The sequence below is a fragment of the Gambusia affinis genome, linkage group LG18, assembly GCF_019740435.1.
Source record: "Gambusia affinis linkage group LG18, SWU_Gaff_1.0, whole genome shotgun sequence".
Lineage (NCBI taxonomy): Eukaryota > Metazoa > Chordata > Actinopteri > Cyprinodontiformes > Poeciliidae > Gambusia > Gambusia affinis.
Genome location: NC_057885.1, coordinates 25,956,441 through 25,979,897, shown reverse-complemented (window position 1 = coordinate 25,979,897; position 23,457 = coordinate 25,956,441). Strand labels below are relative to the sequence as shown.

The window sequence follows — 23,457 nt, the reverse complement described above, 5'->3', positions numbered from 1 at the left end:
GATTAAATCCCACAAGGCTGCAGGTCCTGATGGCATACCTGGACGTGTCCTCAGAACGAGCTCTGGGGAGCCGGCAGGAGTGCTGACGGACATCTTCAACCTGTCCCTGGCCCACGCTGTGGTAGCAACCTGCTTCAAGTCTACCTCCATCGTTCCAATCCCCAAGAATCCCAACCCAACCAGACTCAATGACTACCGCCCGGTAGCCCTTACCCCCATCATTACCAAATGCTTGGAGCGGCTGGTCCTAGTACACTTCAGATCCTGTCTGCCTCCCACACTAGACCCCCACCAATTTGCATACAGGCAGAACAGGAGCACAGAAGATGCAGTCTCCATAGCGCTGCACTCTGTCCTTTCTCACCTGGACAGCAAGAACACTTACACCAGACTGCTGTTCTTAGATTTTAGTTCAGCATTCAACACTGTCATCCCATCACAACTCATTACCAAACTCACAGACCTCGGCATCAGTTCACTCATGTGCAACTGGTTGCTCGACTTCCTGACCAGTCGACCTCAACATGAGGTCGACTGGTCCTCATGTTCTTCTCATCCACCATCATCATAAACACTGGAGTGCCACAAGGCTGTGTGATGAGTCCCTTCCTCTACTCCCTCTTCCCCTACGACTGCAGACCTGTCCACAGCTCTAACACCATCATCAAGTTTGCAGACGACACAACGGTGATCAGCCTCATCAGAGATAATGATGAGGCCGCTTACAGGGAGGAGGTAGACACGGGGTGGGCACTCCTGGTCCTCGAGGGCCGGTCTCCTGCAACTTTTAGATGTATCTCCACTTCAACACACCTGAGTCAAATAATGAGGTCATTAGAAGGACTCTGGAGAACCTGACTGCACTTGAGAGGAGATTCAGCTGTTAGATTCAGGTGTGTTGGATCAGGGAGACTCTAAGAGTTGCAGGACACCGACCCTCGAGGACCAGGATTGCCCACCCCTAAACTACCTCGCCATGGCCACAGACCAACTGACCGACCAGGATGTTCTGGCCTTTAAAGCAGGTGAATCCAGTTTGCATTTAGAGGAGGTCTAAAGAAACATCTAAAAAAATAAATTAAAAGAACAAATAAACACATTTTGACAAACTTCACATTTACAACATTGTTACATTAAAACCCTGTTACAGATACATGGGGAGAGAAAGAATCTTCACATAAACAACGATCATCACAATCTTCACATTTGTAACAGAATTACAAATGTGCTTTTTGTTAAAGTATTATTTCTTACAGGCACGTGCAGAGGTGGGGGCAGAAGGGGCTTGAGCCCCTGCCCTTTTTATCCTTGATGCCCCTAGTGCCCTTTTTGAGTTTTTAATTTTTTAATTTTTTAATTTTAAATCTGTATGCCAGAAGGCCTGTTTGTGCCCCTCAGCAATAATATTTAGCTAAATATAATAATTTAGTAAAAATAAACTGGTCTGGCTGCCCTCAGTCTTATAAAGACTCTCAGAGCCTCCATCCCAGCCAGCATGCATGAGTTTGTTGTGGGGTACATGGGTAATGAGTGGGCATGGGTTTTATCTGGGCAAACTGCATGAGACACATATGGTTTACCTAACATGGGACCCATATGGGCTAAATGTATGGGCCCTATTTAGCAGTAATGTGGGCTAACTGGGAAAGGGATAGAAACGGGCTACACTGTGTGGGGCCCATATGGTTTCAGTATTGTGGGCCCAACATCAGAAGACCATGTGGGCTGACCACATTGAACCCACATGACATAAACATGGCCGTACATGAGTTGGACCTCAACAAGGAAATGTAGACCCTATAGATTTTTATGTCAGTTAATGGTACAAAACTGTGGAACATTTTAATAGAGAATGTGGTTAACCTGTAACTTTCAAACTTTTCACTATATGTCAAAAGCAAAAGCTGCAAGAGCAAGAACATAAAAATTTGGAAAAGAAATTACCCAAAATATCAGATTGATGGTCTTGCCAAGGCCATTTTTACTCAGTTGGCCTCTAATGGAGTTGATATAAAGTGTAGAAGTAATTGCATAAGCTTTTCTGTCTACAGAAGGAAAAGCTTTCCTTGGATGGTTACCTCGTCTTGGAAGTCACCAAGGTGTATTGTATTTGTACCTAAAACATTCTCACTATGTGATCTCTGTGTCTGGCTCATTTACTAACACCGACTTGACACTACGCTTCCAAAAAGACCAGGATATTGCCATTAAAAAATAATGCTTCAATGCTTTATTTTTTAAAACAGTTCAGTATTGTTCTTACTACACTTTGAACACCTAACGGTTTTTCTTTTTATTATTTACACTAGAACAGTCCAGTTAAGTCTGGATGTGATTTTTGTGACATCATCTGTTTTAAATATGCACCATGTATATGTAATCTTCTGCTCACTCAAAATTAGGTTCAGATCTGGACTTTTCACTTTGCTTTTTTTTTTAATCCAAAGGGTTTATTTCAGATTTTTCACAACAGGATTTAATTCTTATTTGGAGAAATTGTTCAGATCTACAGAAGAGTACGGAGCCCCCTAGGGGACATGGGGAATTTTTTTTCTTTTGCGTTCCCTCGCAAAAGTTTTTGGATTCCCGCGCCTTTACATTCCCTCCCTCGCATTGGGACAGCGGTTCATTTTGGAGCAGCACAGGTAAATAATCTTAATTCACCATAAATACTGTATGCTTGGTAATATGTATATATCTTTAGCTTCATTTATGACAACTATGTCAAATATGAATCGTGTCTGTTGGAAGAAAAGGTAGCTCAGACATCTTGCTTAGAGGTGGGGGATGCAAGGTTAATTTCGTTATCGATGATGATAACTAAATTATTTTGTTGACGACCATTTTTTTAATGACAATAACTAGACTATACAACTTAATCAGGCTAAAGTTTACTTCATTCCACTACTCCACTAGTTTAACGGTGTCACTGTTATATATAGAACGTACGGGGATTTATGGCAGGGCTGACACCATCTTTAAAAATACAGAATCGTTCTTTATTTGGCAGTTAAATGATGCTGAAACATGAGAATTATCAAAGCCAGCAAAACTTTCGTGGCGGGACCTGCTACGGACTGGTTATGCCTTCAGGTCACGGTTGCTTAGACAACAACTGATAAATTGCACATTCATGGCATATATGATTACAGCCACCTGGGAAATATGATACCAGATACAATCACAAGGAAGATTAATGTATATATACACACCCATGTCTACCTTTTCAGCACCACATGATCTATATATCTATATATCTATATATAGGTCTATATATGGATAGATGGATATCAGTGATTCTTGAGAAGAGGGACAAAACATGTCCTCTGGATAAAGCACAAAATTTCAATAAAATATAGACAAAATATAATTTCTTCAAATACTAAAACTAACCTGGGCAATGTCAGCACAACAATATATGTTTTCATGGTGTTTGCTGAATACTTTTTATTTTAAACTATGTAGTAGGTGTCTGTAAAAGCCCTTGACCTGGAGTAGAACTCAGTACATTATAATAGTCTAAAGCAGAGTCCTTGAGATCTACCATCCTGCAATTTTCCGATGCATCCCTGCTCCAACATACCTAAATCAGATGAGTGGCTCCTCTCCAGGCCCGTTTAGAGCTGACCCTGGTCTGTTGGAGTTAGGCTGCTTCTAAAAGTTGCAGGATGATAGCTCTCAAGAAATGGACTTGAACAGCCCTGGTCTAAAGTAATTAAAGGAATACTAAAATAATATATTATGACAATTAAGTATAAATATCCAAATAAACAATTATAATTGCAGTAAGTTGAATTAAAAATCATTTTTATATATTTTTCAACTCAATTGAAATAGCGATCAAAGTTTTTGTCAACACCATCAGACAGTAAAAGGAATGGAAAAAAAACCTCAAGCATTATTTAGGGGCACCAGACAGTCTGAGGACCCCTTGACCACTTCCTGTTTCCCCCTTTACTACAATTCCAGTCCTCAGGCCCCCCTGACCTGCATGTTTTAGGTGTGTCCCTTCTGCCACACACCTGGATTGAATCTGAGGTTGATTAACAGGCTTCTTGATGGTCATGCAATCATTTGGATCAGCTGTTCTGGAATAGAGGCACATCTAAAACATGCAGAGCCCTAACCCTAACACTGAGGACTTTAATTGAGAGGCACTGCTTTACTAGGATGGCTGGGCTGCTCTGGGGAGCTTATTTTAGTTTTTTACCTTAGTTTCTTTCTATTGTAGATTCTGTCTTTTTCTCTATCTCTTTTAGCTGCTTACACACACACACGCACGCACGCACGCACGCACGCACACACACACACACACGCTGCAGCTTATGTAATTTATGGTGCCCGGCAGAAAAGTGACATTGAAATACTGAAATACTTATGAGTTTAAACTCTTGTAGTTTTATTAATTGTGTACATTATGTATTTTGAAAACTTTGTTTTTAAAATATGTATTTATGGACTTGTTCTACATTTTCCAAATTATTGTATATATGCATGGAGGAGGATCTTGAAGCCTTCCTTCGTTCAAGGCATGTTGCAGAAGATGACATAAATCGGATGAAAGTGGATAAGGTGATGACACATTCAGTTAAAGTTTATAGTAAGACTACACCTTGTTTAATTATAAGTCTAGATACTTTTGTACAAAAACTATGTTCGGTCATTAGGTAGTAATTTAAGTTAACTTTAAGATTGTTGTCCTGAAAGGAAAATTCTTTTCCACTGACCACTACTCCAATTTCCAAATATAATGATTATATAATACTCCAGACCTTGAGGGGCGATGTCCTGCAACTTTTAGCTGCATCTCTACCTCAACACACCTGAGTCAAATAATGAGGTCATTAGCAGGACTCTGGAGAACCTGACTGCACTTGGGAGGTGAGCCAGCTGTTCCAATGAAGTGTTTTTGACCAGGGAGACGGCTAAGAGCTGCAGGACAGTGACCCTCGAGGATCAAGATTGCCCACCCCTGCAATACAGCATGTTGCAAAACATTATACAATCGTATATGATGTGATATAAAAGTATTGCACAGTATTTACTTAAAAGTTTACTGTATTAAGTATAAAAAGTACTTGTAATCTGTACATTTTCACATCTAATTGCAGATTGACAGAGAGGTCATTTGTGTGATGACGGATGAAGAATTTTCAAGATATGTCCCTTCATATGGCGACCGATTGGCTATTGCATCATTTTGTCGACAAATGGAAGCTAATTTTGACAAGGAAGGTGTTTTAAACAGAATTAGGCAAACAATTGAAACAAGGCGGATGAGGAGCAAAAGACATGTCGAAGTACCCCAGCAAACATCTGTAAGAAATTCTGGCTTGATGGCGAGGCCTAAAAACGGCAACGTGGTGAAATCAAAACGCAGAATTGAAGTGGGATGGCTGCACTTTCAAAGTGGGGATTTTCACCAAGTTGGGTCTAAATGTGGAGGTGGAACCAGACACCTTGAAATGGAGAAAACCACCACTGTGTCAGAAGTCATGACCACTGCAAAAGAGTTGTTTTTTCCTGGTGGACTATCATCAAAGGAATCAATTATGGACTTCACACTTAGCATGTGTGACTTTAAAAGACAAGCTGTACCTCTAGACAGTACTCTTTCTGAACTATATGAACAATTTAAATTGAAAATGGTACGGCTTTATTTGTGCACCAAGGACTTGGAGCATTCATCCGAGGACCAAAATGATCTCTTTGAACAGGTAATATCTAAGCAAAACTGTTAAAAGGTGCAGAGCACAGGTATCAAACTCCAGTCTTGCCGGTGTCCTGCAACTTTTAGATGTGCCTCTGCTGCAGCACAGCTGAATAGAATAATTAAGGCTCTGGAGAACTGGTCTACACAAGGTGGAGGTAATTAACTCATTTCATTCCAGTGTTTTGTACCTGTGGCACATCTAAAAACTGCAGGACTGCGACCCTTGAGGACTGGAGTTTGACACCCCTGTTGTAGAGTTTATATTTGGATGTAGTATTATTTGACATCACAATCTTATGGATGTCTATGTATAATTTTTTTTTTCTTCTTTTTTTCCTTATAGCCTCCCAATGTTGGAAGAGTTGCTCAACACTCAACTTCTGCTCTGCTTAGCCATTAACTTCAATGAAGTCTTTGCAAGGCTATACGTCAGGGGAAGCGGGGCACTCAAGCCAGTACCTTATCAGAGATGAAGCATCGCTGAGTCCACAACACAGAGCTTTACCAGATGGAACTGAAGGTCATGATCCTGTGTATGTCATTGATGACGATGTCGAACTTTTACATCCTGCCTTGCATTCAACACCTGGTCCTTCAAACCAGGAAACTGAGTATTTCTATGGAATTGATAATATGGAAAACCCAGTGGTAATGCAAGAAACCGAAACAGTGATGGTAAACTTCAACAGCATTAATGGTCTGGATGAGACGGAGGATTCTGGAGTAGTTCAAATAGGGTCAAGGTCAGATGATGATGGTGAGCTTTCTTCTACGCTTCCCATAATGGACAGTCATCCTGAGATGGAAACTTTTCAGAAGTGTTTTGTGTTAAGGTTTCATTTGTTTGCTTTAATAAAAATAAGATTACACTTATGTAATGAAGTTCCTAAATTAGTTTGATAAGGCTTTTCATTTTGTTTTGACAACCTTCCATAAAATTTAGAGTTCTTTGTATAATGAAACAAAAGATTTTTTAAAATATAATATATATCCTATTTCTTTTAGAACTCTTGGTTATGTTATGTAGAATAACTAAAATGTACTGTTCATGTTATATTCCAGGCTCCACAAACAGCTGCATTACACATGATCCCTTCAACAGAAAATGATGCATTACCGTCTTCTACTGGAGGTGTAGTACATCCCAAAGAACCAAGGAATGCACATGTCTGGCGTGCCAAGGTCATAGATGACCTTCTTAATTTGTTCATGGACAAAAGTATAATGGAATTTAATAATGAAATGGCTGTGGACAACAGTGGAGTGTCAAGAGATGTGTATACAGCTTTCTGGGAGCAGTTCTTGGAGCTCTGTGAGGAGAGGATGCCAAAACTCAGACCAGACTTTTCGAAAGAGAGGTGGTATGCACAATTTGGGCAAAAGGACTCATTGATCATGGTATATTTCCAGTCAGGTTGTCCAAGGCATTCATAGTTGCCTCTGTACTTGGTCTTCAAGCAGTAGAAGAAGTTTTGATGTCCTCCTTTTCTAAGTATTTGTCAGAGAGCGAGCGAAGTACCATCGAGAATGCTCTCAATGGTGTACTGGAAGAGGAGGACAATTTGTTGGATCTGTTTTCACAGATGGGGGCTCACAGCATTTCATGTCGGGAAAATATCAAGCAAGCAATACAAGTCATGGCTCATAAAGTCATATTACAAGAACCAAAGTATATCATAGATTGCTTTAATGAAATTTTCAAAGACATTGCATTAAATCTGTCTCATCCAGCTGATGTCCTTCATTTATACAAGTCCAAAAAAGCAACAAACAAAAAAGTAGTTGACATGCTGCAAACAGAGGCTTTGTGCCTGTCACAGAAAGAACAGACAACATTCACTTACCTGCAAAGGTACATTAGGAATACAGATCAGCGCAAACTAGAGAAATTCTTGTGATTTTGCACAGGGTCCTCTGTTTTATGCACAGAAGAAATTAAGGTGACATTTAATGCTGAAACAGGTTTTGGGAGAAGACCTGTTGCACACACATGTGGAGCAATCATTGATGTGCCTTACACTTACAGTTCCTATCTGGAATTTAGAGCAGAGTTTGACAGTATCTTGGCAAGCAATTTCTTGTTGATGGATATTATTTAAGCTTTCAAAGGTACTTGACATCTTTGCTAAAATAAACACCATCATTCTGTATTGTCATACACCATGTTCATGAAGCTGTGTGATTGTTAGTGGTATTCTACTTTAAAGGCTTAAAAGTTCTCCAGGTTCCTCCCACAGTCCAAAAACATGACTGTCAGGTTAATTGGTCTCTAAATTCTCCCTAGGTGTGAGTGTTTGTTTGTCTCTGTGTTGCCCTGTGACAGACTGGCGACCTGTCCAGGGTGACCCCGTGACCCCGCCTCTCGCCCGGAACGCAGCTGGAGAGGAACCAGCAACCCTCCTGACCCCATTAGGGACAAGGGTGTAAGAAAATGGATGGATGGGTGGATGTTCTTTGTAGAGGAAACTGATTATTTCAGGTGGCTAAAATATTTGGTTCCCTCCTCATAACTCTGGCAAATAAAGAGCAAATTTTCAGGACTTATTGTTAATGATGAGAGGAATAAAGACTTGCTGGTAAATTAATGTGTTCCTATTTTATAAAGGGGGAGCAGATTATTTCAGGCAGCTGAAATAAATAGTTTCCTTCCTTTAACTTTGGTAAATAATGATCAAATGTCACCAAATCCACAGGATTTATTGTTGATTATGAGAGGAACAAACACAGTTAAAGACTTGCTGGTAAATGAATTTGTTTCTATGTTATGGAGGGAGAACAGATTATTTCAGGCAGCTGAAATATCCTGCCACTCTCCTCATTGCTTTGGCAAATAAAGAGCAACCGTTTCCAAATTCTCAATGATTGTAATGTGTGATAGTATGTTTGAACCACTAATAATTAGCAACTAGAAATTTCTTTTATCCAGTAATCTGTCATATTTAACATTAGAAGGGATTTTCCATTAACTCTCTCATCTTTTCAGGAAGTTTAATCTTCATGTCCTTCAGCTGCTTCCAGCCTCTTATATCAGGAATGAAAAATTATAAACATACACAACGTGGTGGAAACCTGTGTTTGGTGACTGACTTTTTTGTCAGACTTGAGAGACAAAAGTTGGAAAAAGACCAAATCTCTTGCCGATTCTAAAACAACACAAAACAGCGTAAGATCTCGTTTATTAATTTATTTTACCATTTTGTTACTGCTTCTTTTTAAAACAACAGCTGATTAAACTGAATGTTTCGACCTTGGCATGATTATATGAGTTGTTTTACCGAGAAATCGATCAGAAGAGCCATGAAAATGATCAGATCCTCTCTGGCTGCAATGCGCGATCCCGACACAGGGGGGCAGATTTACACAGGGAGACAAAATTTCGCACAAAATCTGTTCCCCTCCAGACCAGCAGGGGGCGGAAACAGAACCTGCAGCTGGTCCGCCAGCCGCCATGACAGGCAGGAAGAAGGAGAAGAAGATTTTCACTCAAACAGCTCAGAGAAACAGAAGAAGAAAGTTTTAGCGCCACTTTCAGAACCAGAGCCAGAGATCTGCAGGACTCTTCGGCCCGGTTCTGTTCGGGCTAAGGGGTCCTCCAGCCCGGTTCGGGTTGGTCCTGGAGGCTGAGGATGGGCCCCCTGCAGCGGTTCCTGGACCGGTTCGGACCCAGCAGTGAAGCGGTCAGTACTACCTGCTCAGTTGTTCCGGTGTTACAGATTAACTGGTTGAAACCTCTGCGGACCGCAGAGGTTTCTAAATTATAGGTGGCTGTGTTGATGCCTGTTTAAAAATGCTACTTGTGTTAAAAACCTTTTGCAAAACTTTACTATAAATCCCCTTTGAAGCAGATATGTTTAATGTTACATGTGAAAAATTATGTTTCAAGACAAGTTTCTACAGAGCAGCGTTCAGTTCGCTACGTAAACACCGCATTGGGTCAGAACCAGATCAATGAGTAGCGATCACATTCAGGGCCGGCCTTAGCCTCTTTGGGGCCCTGAGCAACATTTGGTTGGGGCCCCTCAATTTCTACTAATAATGTGATCAGTGGTCAGATTAGATCATTCACCCACCTGAATAAGATAGAAACTTGTTGACAGCCCTGTTTAATATGTATGTGTGTGTATATATATATATATATATATATATATATATATATATATATATATATATATATATATATATATATATATATATATATATATATATATATATATAGCAGGGTGTTAAACTCATTTTAGTTTTGGACCACATCAAGCTCATGAAGGTCATATGTATTGATAAAATCTGATTTATCAATACATTAGAAACTGATTTAACTGATAAAGTAACATTGAAGCTCACAACTGTGACCTTTGACTTCTCTTTATGTGGCCCTCTAAAATGTAGAGGGCCACATTGGTTATCAGTTTGACTCATGCAGTCCAGCGGTGTTAACAGAAACAAAAGCAAAACAAAAAACCAATCAGTATGAATGTATTTTAGTGCAAAAGTTGAATCTATTTTGTAATCTTTGGTTCCAAAGAACTGAACAGTAATGTTTAAAATAATTTGTAGTGCAAGATCAATAACAGATAAAAATAACTTACATGCATAAAAATAAATTAAATTGTGCAAAAACAGACAAATTTAAATAAAATTAAAAATCAAGAAAATACTTAAATAATGTAAATGAACAATCACTTGAAATAATGTAAAATATTTTTTAAAAATCTATGTAGTTGAATAATTAGTTCTTAAAACTATATAAATGTTTGCAGCAATTTGCAAAAGCTGAACTCAAAATGCTGAACAACGTTTTCTCTCACAGTTGACAGATTTATGTCACTTTTTACGCAGAACTTCTCAAACCTCTTAAACCTCTTAAACGTCTTAAACCTGAGCTTCCTGTGCGTGCTGTGGTGGCGTAAGGGACAGCGTGACCCACGTTTAGAGGCCTTGAGTCCTCGTTGGTGGCCGTCGCGGGTTTGATTCCCGGACCCGATGATATTTGCTGCATGTCTTCTCCCCTTTTCTTCCCCCTTTCCTGTCAGCCTACTTTCATATAAGGGACACTAGAGCCACTAAAAGGGGAGAAAAGAAACAAATAAACTTGAGCTTCCTGGCTTTTCTGGTTGCAAAGTCATTGATGACGTCACTGTAAGAAATCTGATTGCCAACCTTGTTGATACTAATCACTGCTAGTCCACTGAGCCGTTCTTGTGCCATAGAAGATCTTAAATGGTTCTTTATTAGTTTGAGCTCGGAAAAGCTCTGCAGATGCAACTGTAACAGGGAGAGTCCAGGAAGTCTGTAGAGCAATCCACAGATTTGGGTCCAACTCACAGATCTCATTTTGAGAAGTTCAGATGAGGTCATCTGTACTTTGGAAGGTTTTCGATCTCTGTAACCAGTGCACTCCCATCAGTTTCAGACTGGTCTCCAAAGGTACGTTTGTCTTGAAGAATTTCACACTGGTCCTTCTTCATCTGTGTGTCAAGCTTGCCAAAGTTCAAAAGCTCTCCAAAAAGGCCTCTGACCTCTGACCTCTCCCAGGGACTGGAAGCGATACAACAAAGACTGGATGGTACCGTCATAGGCCTGTTGCGATAAATGATAAATCAATTAATCGTACGATAAATTAAAACTATCAACCTCATTTTAATCATCGTCTCTTCCAGCCTTTTTCTCTTTCTGTTGATGACACTGAATGAAAAAAGGTTCAACTCCGCTGCTCTCCACTGACCCTCCCTTCCTCATTTCCTCAGTGTAATGTCCAGTTCACACTACACCATCTTAGAGCTGTCGGCCGATTGTCGGCCCATTTTCAAAACCTGAGAGATCACACATTAGCCGACAGAAATCCTAGGTAGAACGGTTCCATCTGGTTCCATCAGGTTCCATCGGGTTCCATCGGGCCGTGTGGTGTCCAACAATGGGCACAAAATAATGGCTCCAAGTCCAGTGAAGTCATTTTAAAACCAGGCATTAATCAATGCTTTACTACAATCTACCTGCAGTGCATGTGTCTCTAGTGTCAGCGTAACGTCCTGACTGAATGAAAATCATTAGAACCTTTTTATGTCACGTTAACGAAGAACAGCTGAAAAGTTACCGGGTTCATCAACTGGTACCAATTTGGCTCCAACTCCTCCCCTCATCATTTCTATATTCTTTACACCAAATGTTTTATAAACATTAATGTTGTTTCGACATATCATCTCCAATGTCCGCTGGACTTCGGGTTGCGCCGTGTCAGCTGTTTGGGATTCCCCTCAGTAATTCCCCGAGGAGAATCCACGCTTTATGATTGGCTACCTGTCACATTCAACAGGCTGCATTAAAGCTCCCAGTGGGGAAAACTCCTGATTTAGATCTGAGCGCCACAACAATCTACCGTAACACACCACACACTACAGGATGATCGGTTATGAAACCACAAGAGACAATCTGAGAACATCAACGTTCTCAGATTGTCTTCAGGGGAAAATGTAGGAGTGAACTAACGTGTAGTGTGAACTATTACATCAGGTAGTCGATGTTCCATCTTCTCTATTTAAATCTAATGATTACTGAAGGACAATATGGTTTACAGACTTCATAATCTGAACTCTTTTGGTTGAATCCAGTATTTATTTACACTTTGGTGTTTTTATCCGGCGAAAGTTTCTAATTCAAATACGAAACTTCGGCGTCAAAATTACTGCGAGTCTGGTTTATCCAACACCCTATGAATGCATCACTAGTCCCTCCCCCAACCTGAACATTTTCTACCAATCAGCTGTGCAGAGAAAATAAACAACATGATGACAACGAGAGTTTGAGTCGTGAATGAGACGGAAACTGAAGAGGAATCAGATAAATTAGTTTAGTTCAGAATAGAAACAGCTGGATCAATAATCTGGCAGTGGTTTGGATTTTATATGGAGGATGTTGAACAAAATGAGTTAATATCCGAAACATGTTATCAAACTGTTGCCACAAAAGTTTGAACCACAGATTTATTTCCCCTAATCAGATTATTTTTTCCCTGCTGTTCAGAGCCGGTAGAACTGGTTAAAGTGAAACCTGGTGTGATTCATTCAGTATTAATGGGAAAAATAACTCAAAACTACTCCTTCTTTTTTTGTCTCACTCTGTCGGCTTTACAATACAGTAGACTCGTTGCCATAGCAACTGACAACAACGCAACTTTATGTATCAGGACTCGGGACCAGAAACACGCAAATATTTTTCACATAGAGCAAAACATTCAGTTCATTACAGTTTTATGCTTTTAGACTTGATGTGTATTTTGCTTTTATTAATAAGTGATCGCTGTGGTAGATTAGCCACCGCTGCTATTAGCCAAGCTAACACAGCTATTAGCCAAGCTAACACAGCTATTAGCCAAGCTAACACAGTGGTGGTAGATCAGATCATTTACTGCTTTACTGATGATCTGTCAGTTTGTTTGTAGGTTGCCTTTTTTATTTTTAAGCTGAACCAAAACACACTTTATTCCACAGCACATTTACATGTTAACTATGTCTAATTCAACCATAACTGACCTACTTCCTTCTCCATTGCTATTATTTTCTTAGTTAAAACGTGCTGGGTGATGTCATGCTGCAAGGATCTATAATTTAAAATAACAATGGAGCTCGTTTAAGAGTATTGTGATATATATTGTGTATCATGATATAGCAAAAAAATATATCAGGACATTAGATTTTCCTCATATCCTCCAGCCCTCATTCGCAGTCTCTTCTATTTCAGTTCTGCTTCAACATTCATTTGTTCACAAGCCTCCTGCTGAGATCTGGGCATCTTTAAAACCAGTTGCCCTTTAAAACCAGTTGCCCTTTAAAACCAGTTGCCCTGTAAAACCAGTTGCCCTGTAACGGGTTACATTTTCTGTGCTTTTCTCCATCAGGGCCACTGCAACATCAATCTGCATGTTAGCTGACTGAAGTAGTTTGGTTCATGTCATACCAAACCACACAGCAAATCTGAAATCTGAATGACTCGATTTCTTAAGCAAGTCAATGGGTCTCAACTTTCACCATGGGGTCAGTAGTTTTTTCCAGTAAGGTTTCTCTCACCTTGTCTGATTAGTAACTTAATAGTTCGATGTTTTTAATCCTGTTTTGTCGTGTTTCACTCCAAGACTTGAGCGTGATGTTCAAGTGCTTCTTAAGGATCGCCCACCTTGGAGGGGAACCTGAGAAGAGTTTAGGGTTAGGATTAACCTTATCCTACCCTACAATTTTTTCACATTTCCAGAAAAGCAAGTAGCATCCATGGACACCTTAGCCGCATCTGGTTTAAACTATGGGCCCATAAAAAGCAGGTAGATTTATTTTGAAAGCCTTGCCTGAACTCCTTTATTGACGCCTTTCATGTTTGGACCGTTGTGATTGGATTGTCCCCTCCAGTCTTCAAAGGGATATTTAACTCTTCAAAGGGATATTTAACTCTTCAAGCTTGTGAAGACTTAGTCCAGAAAACCTTTTGACCAGTGGATTCAGGAGATAAAGAAACCCCAAGAAGTTTCCTTCAGACATCTGTTCTTGATGACTCACATCTGGGGTTCAATCTAGGATTACTGCCTAGTATTTTGAATCTTTTATTTCTGACACCATTGTCTCCTGTATTTTTGTCACTTACACAGGTTACAAACTCATTTTGTATGGTTTTTCCCAGGTATGTGACATGCTGGGCTGTACTGTCTGTCTTACATGAGCTGTTAGCACAGGATCAAATTTAGTCATCTGCTCCACTTCTGTTAGAAAGTTACCGTTGTTGGTCGGATGTGTCAACCGATCCCCTCAGCACCAGGTTTCTTTCTTTCAATGACTGGATGATGCTAATTTAGCATGTGAACACGTCTCTCCAGTGATTCTGTTCTGCCTCCAGAAGAATCATTTCAGCCTCAGTTGTTTTGCCTTTTGAAAGACTGACGGCAAATTCCTTCCATTTTACCATCTTCACTGTTTTCATGCAGTTTCAGCAGTGACCCGACGTCCCAAAGTTGACCCAATGTTGACCCAATGTTGACCCAAAATTGACCCAACGTTGACCCAACATTGACCCAAAGTTGACCCAACGTTGACCCCACCCCTCTGTCCTTCTGGTAACAGTTTTGATGACTTTCGGTAAAATAACTTGCAGCAGAAGCAGTAGACTGCATCTTTAGCTCCCCATTGACTGACTGTCTGTAGACATAATGATAATGAAAGATTCTCCCTTCATGCCTTTTGGGGAAGGAAAAGGTCTCTCTAATAGTCAGTGGTTCTGTCATCACCTGCCCAGTCCTGTCTAGATCTGAGAGGACAGATGTTCACTCAGCTGGATCCATTGGTGGAGCTGATGATCCGTGGTGTGAAGGGGACTCTGATGTGGAAACTACTGAGAAACTGAGAAAAGAAACACGAATAATAATAACATAAAAGGTCAGATAATTTTTGCTTGGTACTTAACAGTTAGTTTTAAAATGCTCTGGAGCACAAAGAGGAATTCTAGATGTTTTGCTGTTAAATTACCAGGTAGATCATCAGTGGTTACAGACACAGAGGATGGTGATGCTAGACTTAACTCTGCAGAGGATGGGGATGAACCTAAGATGAAATATGTACATATGCACACACATTCCTTACATACTTCATTACATACTCTGGAGTCTAACTGCTGGAGCTAAAGATTAACTGTATGCTGTCTGGTGAGTCTCTTACCTGATCCACACCTGAGCCTGAGAGTGTGAACTGAAACTGAGCTGGTTCTGTGCTGCTGAAGTATTTTAACAGCTCCTGCAGAATTTGACATAACTTATAAGTTTCTGTAAAAAGTTTCTTTATAGTCACATAAATTATCAAGCTCAACAGCCACCAATTACACATGAACCCAAACTTGGGAGCAATGACAAGTGGAATTCTCTACAACATTAACTATGTTTCACTCCCTCCTGCCGAATTCCACTTGCCCCATTACAACAAGCAAAACAAAACAACAATTGAAAAAAGCAAGATAAAGAAAGAAGAAGAAAAGAAAAAAAAGTATAGTAACATCACAAACGCACAAAATGCAGTAAGACCACTATTGAAATGCACAGGAAACCAATACACAGCCATCGTTTCCAAAGTCGCCTGTGAAGTACAATCACATTAAATTCACAGTTACAAATACCCAGTCACTTACACTATCCCATGAGGATCAGTATGAGGAAAGGTTGGCCAGACCCCACCTACATACATAGGGGAAAAAAAATATGCCCATTTACATATTTTGTTAACATGCAACTGCAAACTCACCTCTCAAATAGCAAAACAAACATGAAATATCAAAATTGTTACAAAACCTCAAGGTCAAAATAGAAACAAATAAAACTGTAGTTTTATAATTAAACCTGATCAAACCAATGCTGTTCTTTGGTGCATCATTTCAATAAGTCTAGTCACTGGTCAATCAATCAATCAAACTTTATTAGTATAGCTCATTTCAGCAGCAAGGCATTTCAAAGTGCTTTACATCAAATCAAACACAAAAACACAACATCAAGTCAGATTCTGTCAATAAATTTATAATTGATCACGTTTCTAATAAAACTCTAAACAAGTGGGTTTTTAGTTGAGATTTAAAGGAAGTCAGTGTTTCAGCTGTTTTACAGTTTTCTGGAAGTTTGTTCCAGATTTTTGGTGCATAGATGCTAAATGCTGCTTCTCCTCGTTTGGTTCTGGTTCTGGGGATGCAGAGCAGAACCAGAACCAGAACCTGAGAGTTCTGGAAGGTTGATACAACAGCAGCAGATCTTTAATGTATTGTGGTGCTAAACCATTCAGTGATTTATAAACTAACAACAGTATTTTAAAGTCTATTCTTTGAGCTACAGGGAGCCAGTGGAGAGACTTTAAAACTGGTGTTATGTGCTCTATCTTCCTGGTTTTAGTCAGAACTCCAGCAGCAGCATTCTGGATCAGCTGCAGCTGTTTGATTGATTTGTTGGACAGACCTGTGAAGACGCTGTTGCAATAATCAATGTGACTGAAGATAAATGCATGGATGAGTTTCTCTAGATCTGGCTGAGACATTAGTCCTTTAATCCTGGAAATGTTCTTCAGGTGATAGAAGGCCGACTTTGTAACTGTCTTTATGTGGCTCTGAAGGTTCAGGTCAGAGTCCATCACTACTCCCAGGTTTCTGGTCTGATCGCTGGTTTTTAGTTGTAATAACTGAAGCTGTGCACTGACTCTAGATCTATGACTCTAGATCTATAACTATAGATCGTTCCTCTTTAGGTCCAAAAATAATAACTTCAGTTTTGTCTCATCCACACATTGATCTGTTCTAAGCATCTGTTCAGTGATTGGATGGGGTCAAAGGTCACCTGGTGACATCATAATGTAGAGCTGTGTGTCATCTGCATAGTTATAGTAGCTGATATTATTTCCTGTAATAACCTGAGCCAGTGGGAGCATATAGATATTGAATAAGAGGGTCCTAGGATTGAACCTTGGGGTACCCCACATGTGACCTTTGACCTCTTTGATGAGAAGTTTCCAATTGAGACAAAGAAATCCCTGTTCTTTATGTAAGATTCAAACCAGTTAATCTCTGGACCGGAGAGTCCGACCCAACTCTCCAGTCGATTCAGTAATATGTCCTGGTCAACACTGAGGTCCAACAGAACCAGAACCAGAACCAGCACTGTGGTTCTCCCACAGTCCGTATTTATATGGATGTCATTGAACACTTTGACTAGGCCAGTCTCTGTGCTGTGGTAACCATGGAAACCAGACTGGAAGGAGTCAAAACAGTTGGTTATCATTAGGAAGCTATTTAACTGTTTAAACACAACTTTTTCAGTAACTTTACTGATGAATGGGAGGTCAGAGGTCAGAGGTCGGCCTGTAATTCTGCAGTAGTGATTTGTCCAGATTGTTCTTTTTTATCAGTGGTTTGATTCCTGCTGTTTTCAAAGCCTGATCAGAGCGATGAGTTACTATTTGGATCAGATCAGGAGCAACAACAGGCAGAACTTTCTTAAAGAAATGTTCTAGAGTTATAGATCTAGAACATCCAGACAGCAGGAACTGGAGCTTAATTGACTTATAATTTTCTCTAGGGTTTTATAATTAAATAGTTGAAATTGGGTCATTTTTCCTGTATTTGTTTTGTTTGGGTTCAGTGTTGGTTCTGACTTTATAGTGGATGTTCAGATTAATCCTCTGATTTTTGAATTTTTTCTGAAAAGAAACTGGAAAACTGGTTGCAGGCGGCAATAGACTGAAATTCAGGTGGTAACGTGATAGGAGGATTTGTGAGCCTGTCAACTGTTGCAAATAAAGCTGGAGCATTGTTAATGGAGATTTCTTCTTACCAGACACAACCTTCATTTTAATGGAATCAATGATATCTGAAACTTTAGTCTGAAAATCTTTTACCAACTTATCTACATCATTACAGCTTAAGGGTGAGGAAGAAGAGTAGATTTGATGAAATGTTTCTGCTGTGTTTTCAGTGAGAGAACGTTTTGTGATGGTTGCTGTTTGTCCAAGTGGATTAAAGGATAAACAACTTTCAAAGATAACAGGAAGTGATGCGACATCAGTTACAGAGACATTGGAAATTGGTGAAGTGACCCAAAGAAATTTTACTACTATTTACGGTATTCTTAAATATTGAAGCCACGCCTCCTCCTTTTTTATGTTTTCTATTCTCACTTAAGAAATTGTAGTTAGGAGGCGCAGATTCAATTAGTACAATTGGTTCATTATTGTCATTCAACCATGTTTCTGTCAGAAACAACATCGATATTATGTTCAGTGATGAAATCATTGATTAATAGAGCTTTAGCACAGAGAGATCTGGGATTTAAAAGAGTTTAAGTTTTAGTGACTTGGAGGCCAAACGTTCTTGAGTCTGAGGTTCCTTTAGGCAGGGGAACCGTCTGAGGTTTGAATTAGGTCCACTGTATTTTATGTTTCTGTTTTTTGTAGCTTTTCTCGTAGTGATCCGGACAGGTAACGTCCTATTTTGCAGTGCCGGGGGGCCAGACACATTCTGGGGGAAGACGGATATAAAAATAATGTCTGGACCCCGGCCTCAGACCTCAGAAACGCAGAGTGATGGATCCTCTGGGAAATCAGAGGCAGGTGGCTTAAATGTAGTGAGGTCTGTAGCATGAGTGCTAAAGAGAGACGTCCCAAGTAGAACCTGTTGATTCATTCCGTTTGTAAAATTGAGAAACTCTGGTCCAGAAGACATTTCTCCAAAGGTATCTTGTGAATCCTGTGAATGAGTGGATGAGCAAGGAGGGGGCGGAGGAGGAAGGGAACCAGTCGCTCCGTCTCCAGTCGATGTTGTATCAGCTTGTTTTGGAACGGGTTGTTCCTGATATGCAGAGGGATCCATCCTAATCAGACGTCCTCGAGCCTGTTCTTCTGAAGCGATGATGACGTTGCTGTCCTTGTTGATAAAATAAAAAAGGTTTGCAGTGAGTATCTTTATCCCATGTTTATTAAGATTGCGTCCGCCTCTTCCAAAAAGGTGAAAGTGCTGCCAATAGATCCAGAGGTTATCGATGAAGGTCACTGAGCTGGTAGAGCAGGTTTTAATCAGCCATTTGTTTATCATGCCCAGCCTGGAGTGTTTTTCGTCTCCCCATTGAGGTGACGGAATTGGACCACTGAGAAATAACTTCATTTTTAATTTTGCCATAGTGTTCAGAAGAATATTAAAGTCCTTTTTCAGAATCTCAGATTTCTGCTTTGTCAGATCCTTGACTCCAACATGCACAACTAAACACTCAATATCTGGCTGATCAGCGGTTAGAGAGAGAACTTTGTGAGTTAAATCAGACACAGTGTCACCAGGAAAAGAAATCACTCTGGTTTTCTTGGGATTGCAGACGTGACTGATTCAATTTACTGCTTCATCTCCAACAATAAGCACTTTTGGCGTACCTTTCATTTTCCTGGTGGTCGCTTTGTCCTTTAGGGTCTTGGGGGGTGGATGTGTTGGTCTTGCCTCATTGTTGATGTTTGATGGTGAGGTTTCACTCAGAGGCTCAGGCTGGAGTGCAGAAAATCTGTTTTTCAGTGGGATTCCCACAGAGTCAGAATGTTTTGAGGTTTGGGCTGGTCGCTCTGTCCTTAGGAGTCGGTGGAGCTGTTTTGGTTGCAGCTGCTTGTTTGTTTTTCTTTGGTGGAGCAGGTGTTGAAGTTGAAGGTGGGTTTCGGCTCAGAGCCGGCCACGCCAATTTGTCCAGGTGAGGGGTTCTCCCTGTCAGTCGTCTCATCGGATCCGCAGTGTGAGACTTTTGCTTCGGCTTGGCGCCCAGAGCGTTCCAGGGTGGGCTGCTTGATGCTGGGCGTACGACCTCTCCGTCGTTTTGAGGAAGAGTTGTCTCATTTCCACAGTTAGCGTTGATTTCAAAGTTCACCTCCAGCAGTTTGATCTTCATTTCTATAGACTGAAGTCGTTGTATAATACTGCTGAGGTCTCTGGGGCCGGAGGCATTTTGTCCTGGTTCAACTTGGAGATGAAGAAAAGTAAGGTAAAAAATAAAAGTAAAAAAATCCCTCAGTCCTTTAGGTTTGAAGTAATCCAGTTATGATGTCGAAAAAGCAACATATAACTATAAAAACTGTCACTTTAAAAGTAACTCAGGCAAAGTTATTAGTAAGGACAAGAGAGAGCAGGATAAGCTGTTCCTCCTTCTGGTCTCAACAATCGTCCAGCTCTAGATCTAGGGGCAGTCGCACCATCAACTACTGTCACTGTAGCAATACTAGTAGCAGGTACATCATTGAAAGTGACAGTAACAGGAGCTGGAAAGGCTTCTGGGCAAGCCATTAGGACTGCTGAGCAACCAGAGTCTGCTGAACTGCTGTCCATCAAAGCAGCTCCATCAGGGGGTTGTAATTGATCAGGGACTGGGTGGGCTACAGACAACACCCTGCCCTCTGATAGGGCTGTAGAAGGTTCTGTGGCTCCCTCCAGCACGGTGCCGTCCACCTGCTCAGCCTCTTCTGTGTCTGTCTCACTGCGTGCTCCCAAAGGTTGGTCAGATACCCACACTCTTGTTCTAAACTCTGCTGAGTCAGAAATAACATCACTGATTGCTGACTTCTCAACACTGAGGTCAAGTGAACTTGATGTTGGAGACAGAACAACCTCCTCCTGGTCATCCTGAGGCAAAGGCAGAAAGTTTATCGACATTATCAGATTGCGGTGGACCACTTTTACTTGACCTGTAGTGGGATTCTGGATCCTTAAGGTGTGGTTCTCATCATCCTTTCCAACCACCACATACACCGTGCTGTCCCAGTGGTCAGCAAGCTTCCTTTTTCCACGTTCTCCTTTGTTGGCCAGCAGCACTCTGTCGTTCACTTCCACTGGTACACCACGTACTCTACGGTTGTATAGCTCGGTGTGACGCTGGAGCTGCTTAGCTGCAGTTGACTGGGCTATGGCCATAGCTTCTCTCATGTCCTTTCGCAGGGACTCAACGTATTGATCATAGTCCACCACCTCCGGATCACTGAGCACTGAACCAAAGATGACATCCACTGGAAGACGTGGCACCCTCCCGAACATGAGCAGAAACGGTGCATATCCTGTCGTCTCATGCACTGTACAATTGTAGGCGAATGTCAGAGATTTCAGGGCCTCAGGCCAACGATGTTTAGCTCTTGATGGCAGTGCTCGAATCATGTTGCCTAAAGTCTGGTTCATTCTCTCACACGAGCCATTCCCCATAGGGTGATAAGGCGTAGTGTGGGACTTTTGCACGCCTGCCACATTCAGCAACTCTGCAATGAGTGAACTCTCAAAACTGGCCCCCTGGTCGGAATGTAGTCGCTTGGGAAACCCATAGATGCAGAAGTAGTTGTTCCACAGCTGGTGTGCGACAGCTTTAGCTGACTGATTGGGGCACAAGAAAGCGTGCGCCATCTTTGTGAAGTGGTCAGTAGCCACTAGCACATTCAGTGAATTGTTTGAAGAATCTTCAGCAGTCCAGAAATCAATACTGACAAGTTCCAGAGGTTCAGAGGTCCTTATGTTTTTCAAAGGAGCTCTGGCTTCCGGCTCTGGTGACTTGCTGACAACACACCGTCTGCAGTGTTGTACATACTCAGTAACATCATGCACTAGGCCAATCCAATAAAACCTCTGTCTTGTCAGGTACAGGGTCCGTTGCTGACCCTGGTGACCAGCCTCATCGTGAACACCTTGTAAGACCTTCTGGCGCGGTGAGCGGGGGACAACATAAAGGTAGGACTTTTTCTTTGTGACAGGGTTTTTAGCTACCTAGTACAGAACTCCATCTCTCAATGCGAGCTTTTCCCAGCCTTTCAAAAGCTTGAGGACTTCTGATGACTCCTTGACACGTTCTCTCCTGGAAGGTCTCCACTTTCTCTCCACAAAGAAGATCACCCTACTTAGAACTGGGTACTTTCTCTGCCTCTCCTGCAACACTTCAAGTGAGAGCACCTCAGAGTTGACCTTTGGTGTTGTTAGAACAGTCTGTGAGAACTGTGGCAGGAGAAGAGCATGTGGGCACACCACAGGACCACTTTCACTGCATCCCTGGAGTACAGCAGCAACCTCCAGTGATGATACTGCTCCAGTCTTAACAACAGCCACACGCTGAGATAGCTGTAGGTCGCACTCAAATACTTCAGGTGGGTTGGCTGACCAGCGAAACACCTCCTGGATCCCATTAGCACCAACCCCTGCAGCCTCTGCCAGCAGCTTGTCATAAGGCACTCTTGTCAAACGGTGAGACGTACTAGACTGTACGAAGGGCTCTCTGCTAAGGGTGTCAGCCACCACATTCTTTGATCCAGGGATGTACTTGATGTCGAACTGGAATGGCGCCAACCTAGCGATCCACCTCTGCTCACACGCAGCCAGCCGAGCCTTGGACAGGATGTAGGTTAGGGGATTATTGTCCGTCCACACAGTGAATTGGTGACCTCTCAACCAGTGATGGAACTTGTCACACACCGCCCATTTTAAGGCGAAGAATTCCAGTCGGTGCGCTGGATATTTAGATTGGGCATAACTTAGCGATTTGCTTGCAAAAGCAATCGATCTGGCTGTTGAACCACCAGCAGGCACTTGTGACAGGACTGCACCAAGCCCATCGGTGGAAGCGTCCACAGACAGGAGAAAAGGCTCACTGAAGTTCGGATGGGCTAGCACCACACGATCTAACAAAGCCTGCTTCAGTTGAAGGAAAGCCTGCTGACAATCTGCCGTCCAATCCTCAGCACAGAGCTGTTTGCGGATTTGGCGGCGTTTTCGTCCACCTCCACGCGGACCTTTAGCGCATGAGATCAGCCGAAACAATGGTTTGGCCATAGCAGAACACCCCTCAATAAACTGCTGGTAGTAAACTACCATGCCAAGGAAGGAGCGGATCTTCCTCTGTGAGGGAATATTTGTGCCAACCTCCATAAGGTCTGACTCAGTAATGTCGGCTATAGCAGTCACTTTATCAGGGTCAGACTGGATCCCATCTATGCTGATAATATGACCGAGAAACTTCACTGACCTCAGAAAGTGGCATTTCTTTGGAGCGAGCTTGAGGTTATGGTTCTGGAGTCTCTGGAAGACCATGTGCAGACGCTCAAGCGCCAGGTCTTCTGTTGGAGCAAACACCAGGACATCATCCAGATAGCACAACAAGCTCATGAAGTTCTGGTCACCGAAGATATTTAGCATCATTCTCATGAATGTTGCTGGACTATTACAGAGTCCCTGAGGCATCCGATTATACTCGT

At 41.5% G+C, this 23,457-nt stretch overlaps 1 protein-coding gene across 4 annotated transcripts in view; it reads left to right on the top strand.

Moving 5' to 3' along the window:
* The first annotated feature begins 9,174 nt into the window (after positions 1-9,174).
* Positions 9,175-23,457, top strand: part of ctc1 (CTS telomere maintenance complex component 1) — an 89,812-nt gene continuing 75,529 nt past the window's right edge. For 2 of the 4 annotated variants that reach the window (XM_044098607.1, XM_044098606.1), the window contains exon 1: positions 9,178-9,390. In XM_044098607.1, coding sequence (XP_043954542.1) covers positions 9,340-9,390 — 51 coding nt within the window. In that variant the 5' untranslated portion in view covers positions 9,178-9,339. Of the gene's footprint in view, positions 9,391-23,457 lie in introns of all 4 variants that reach the window. The other 2 variants (XM_044098609.1, XM_044098608.1) reach the window with 2 other exon arrangements.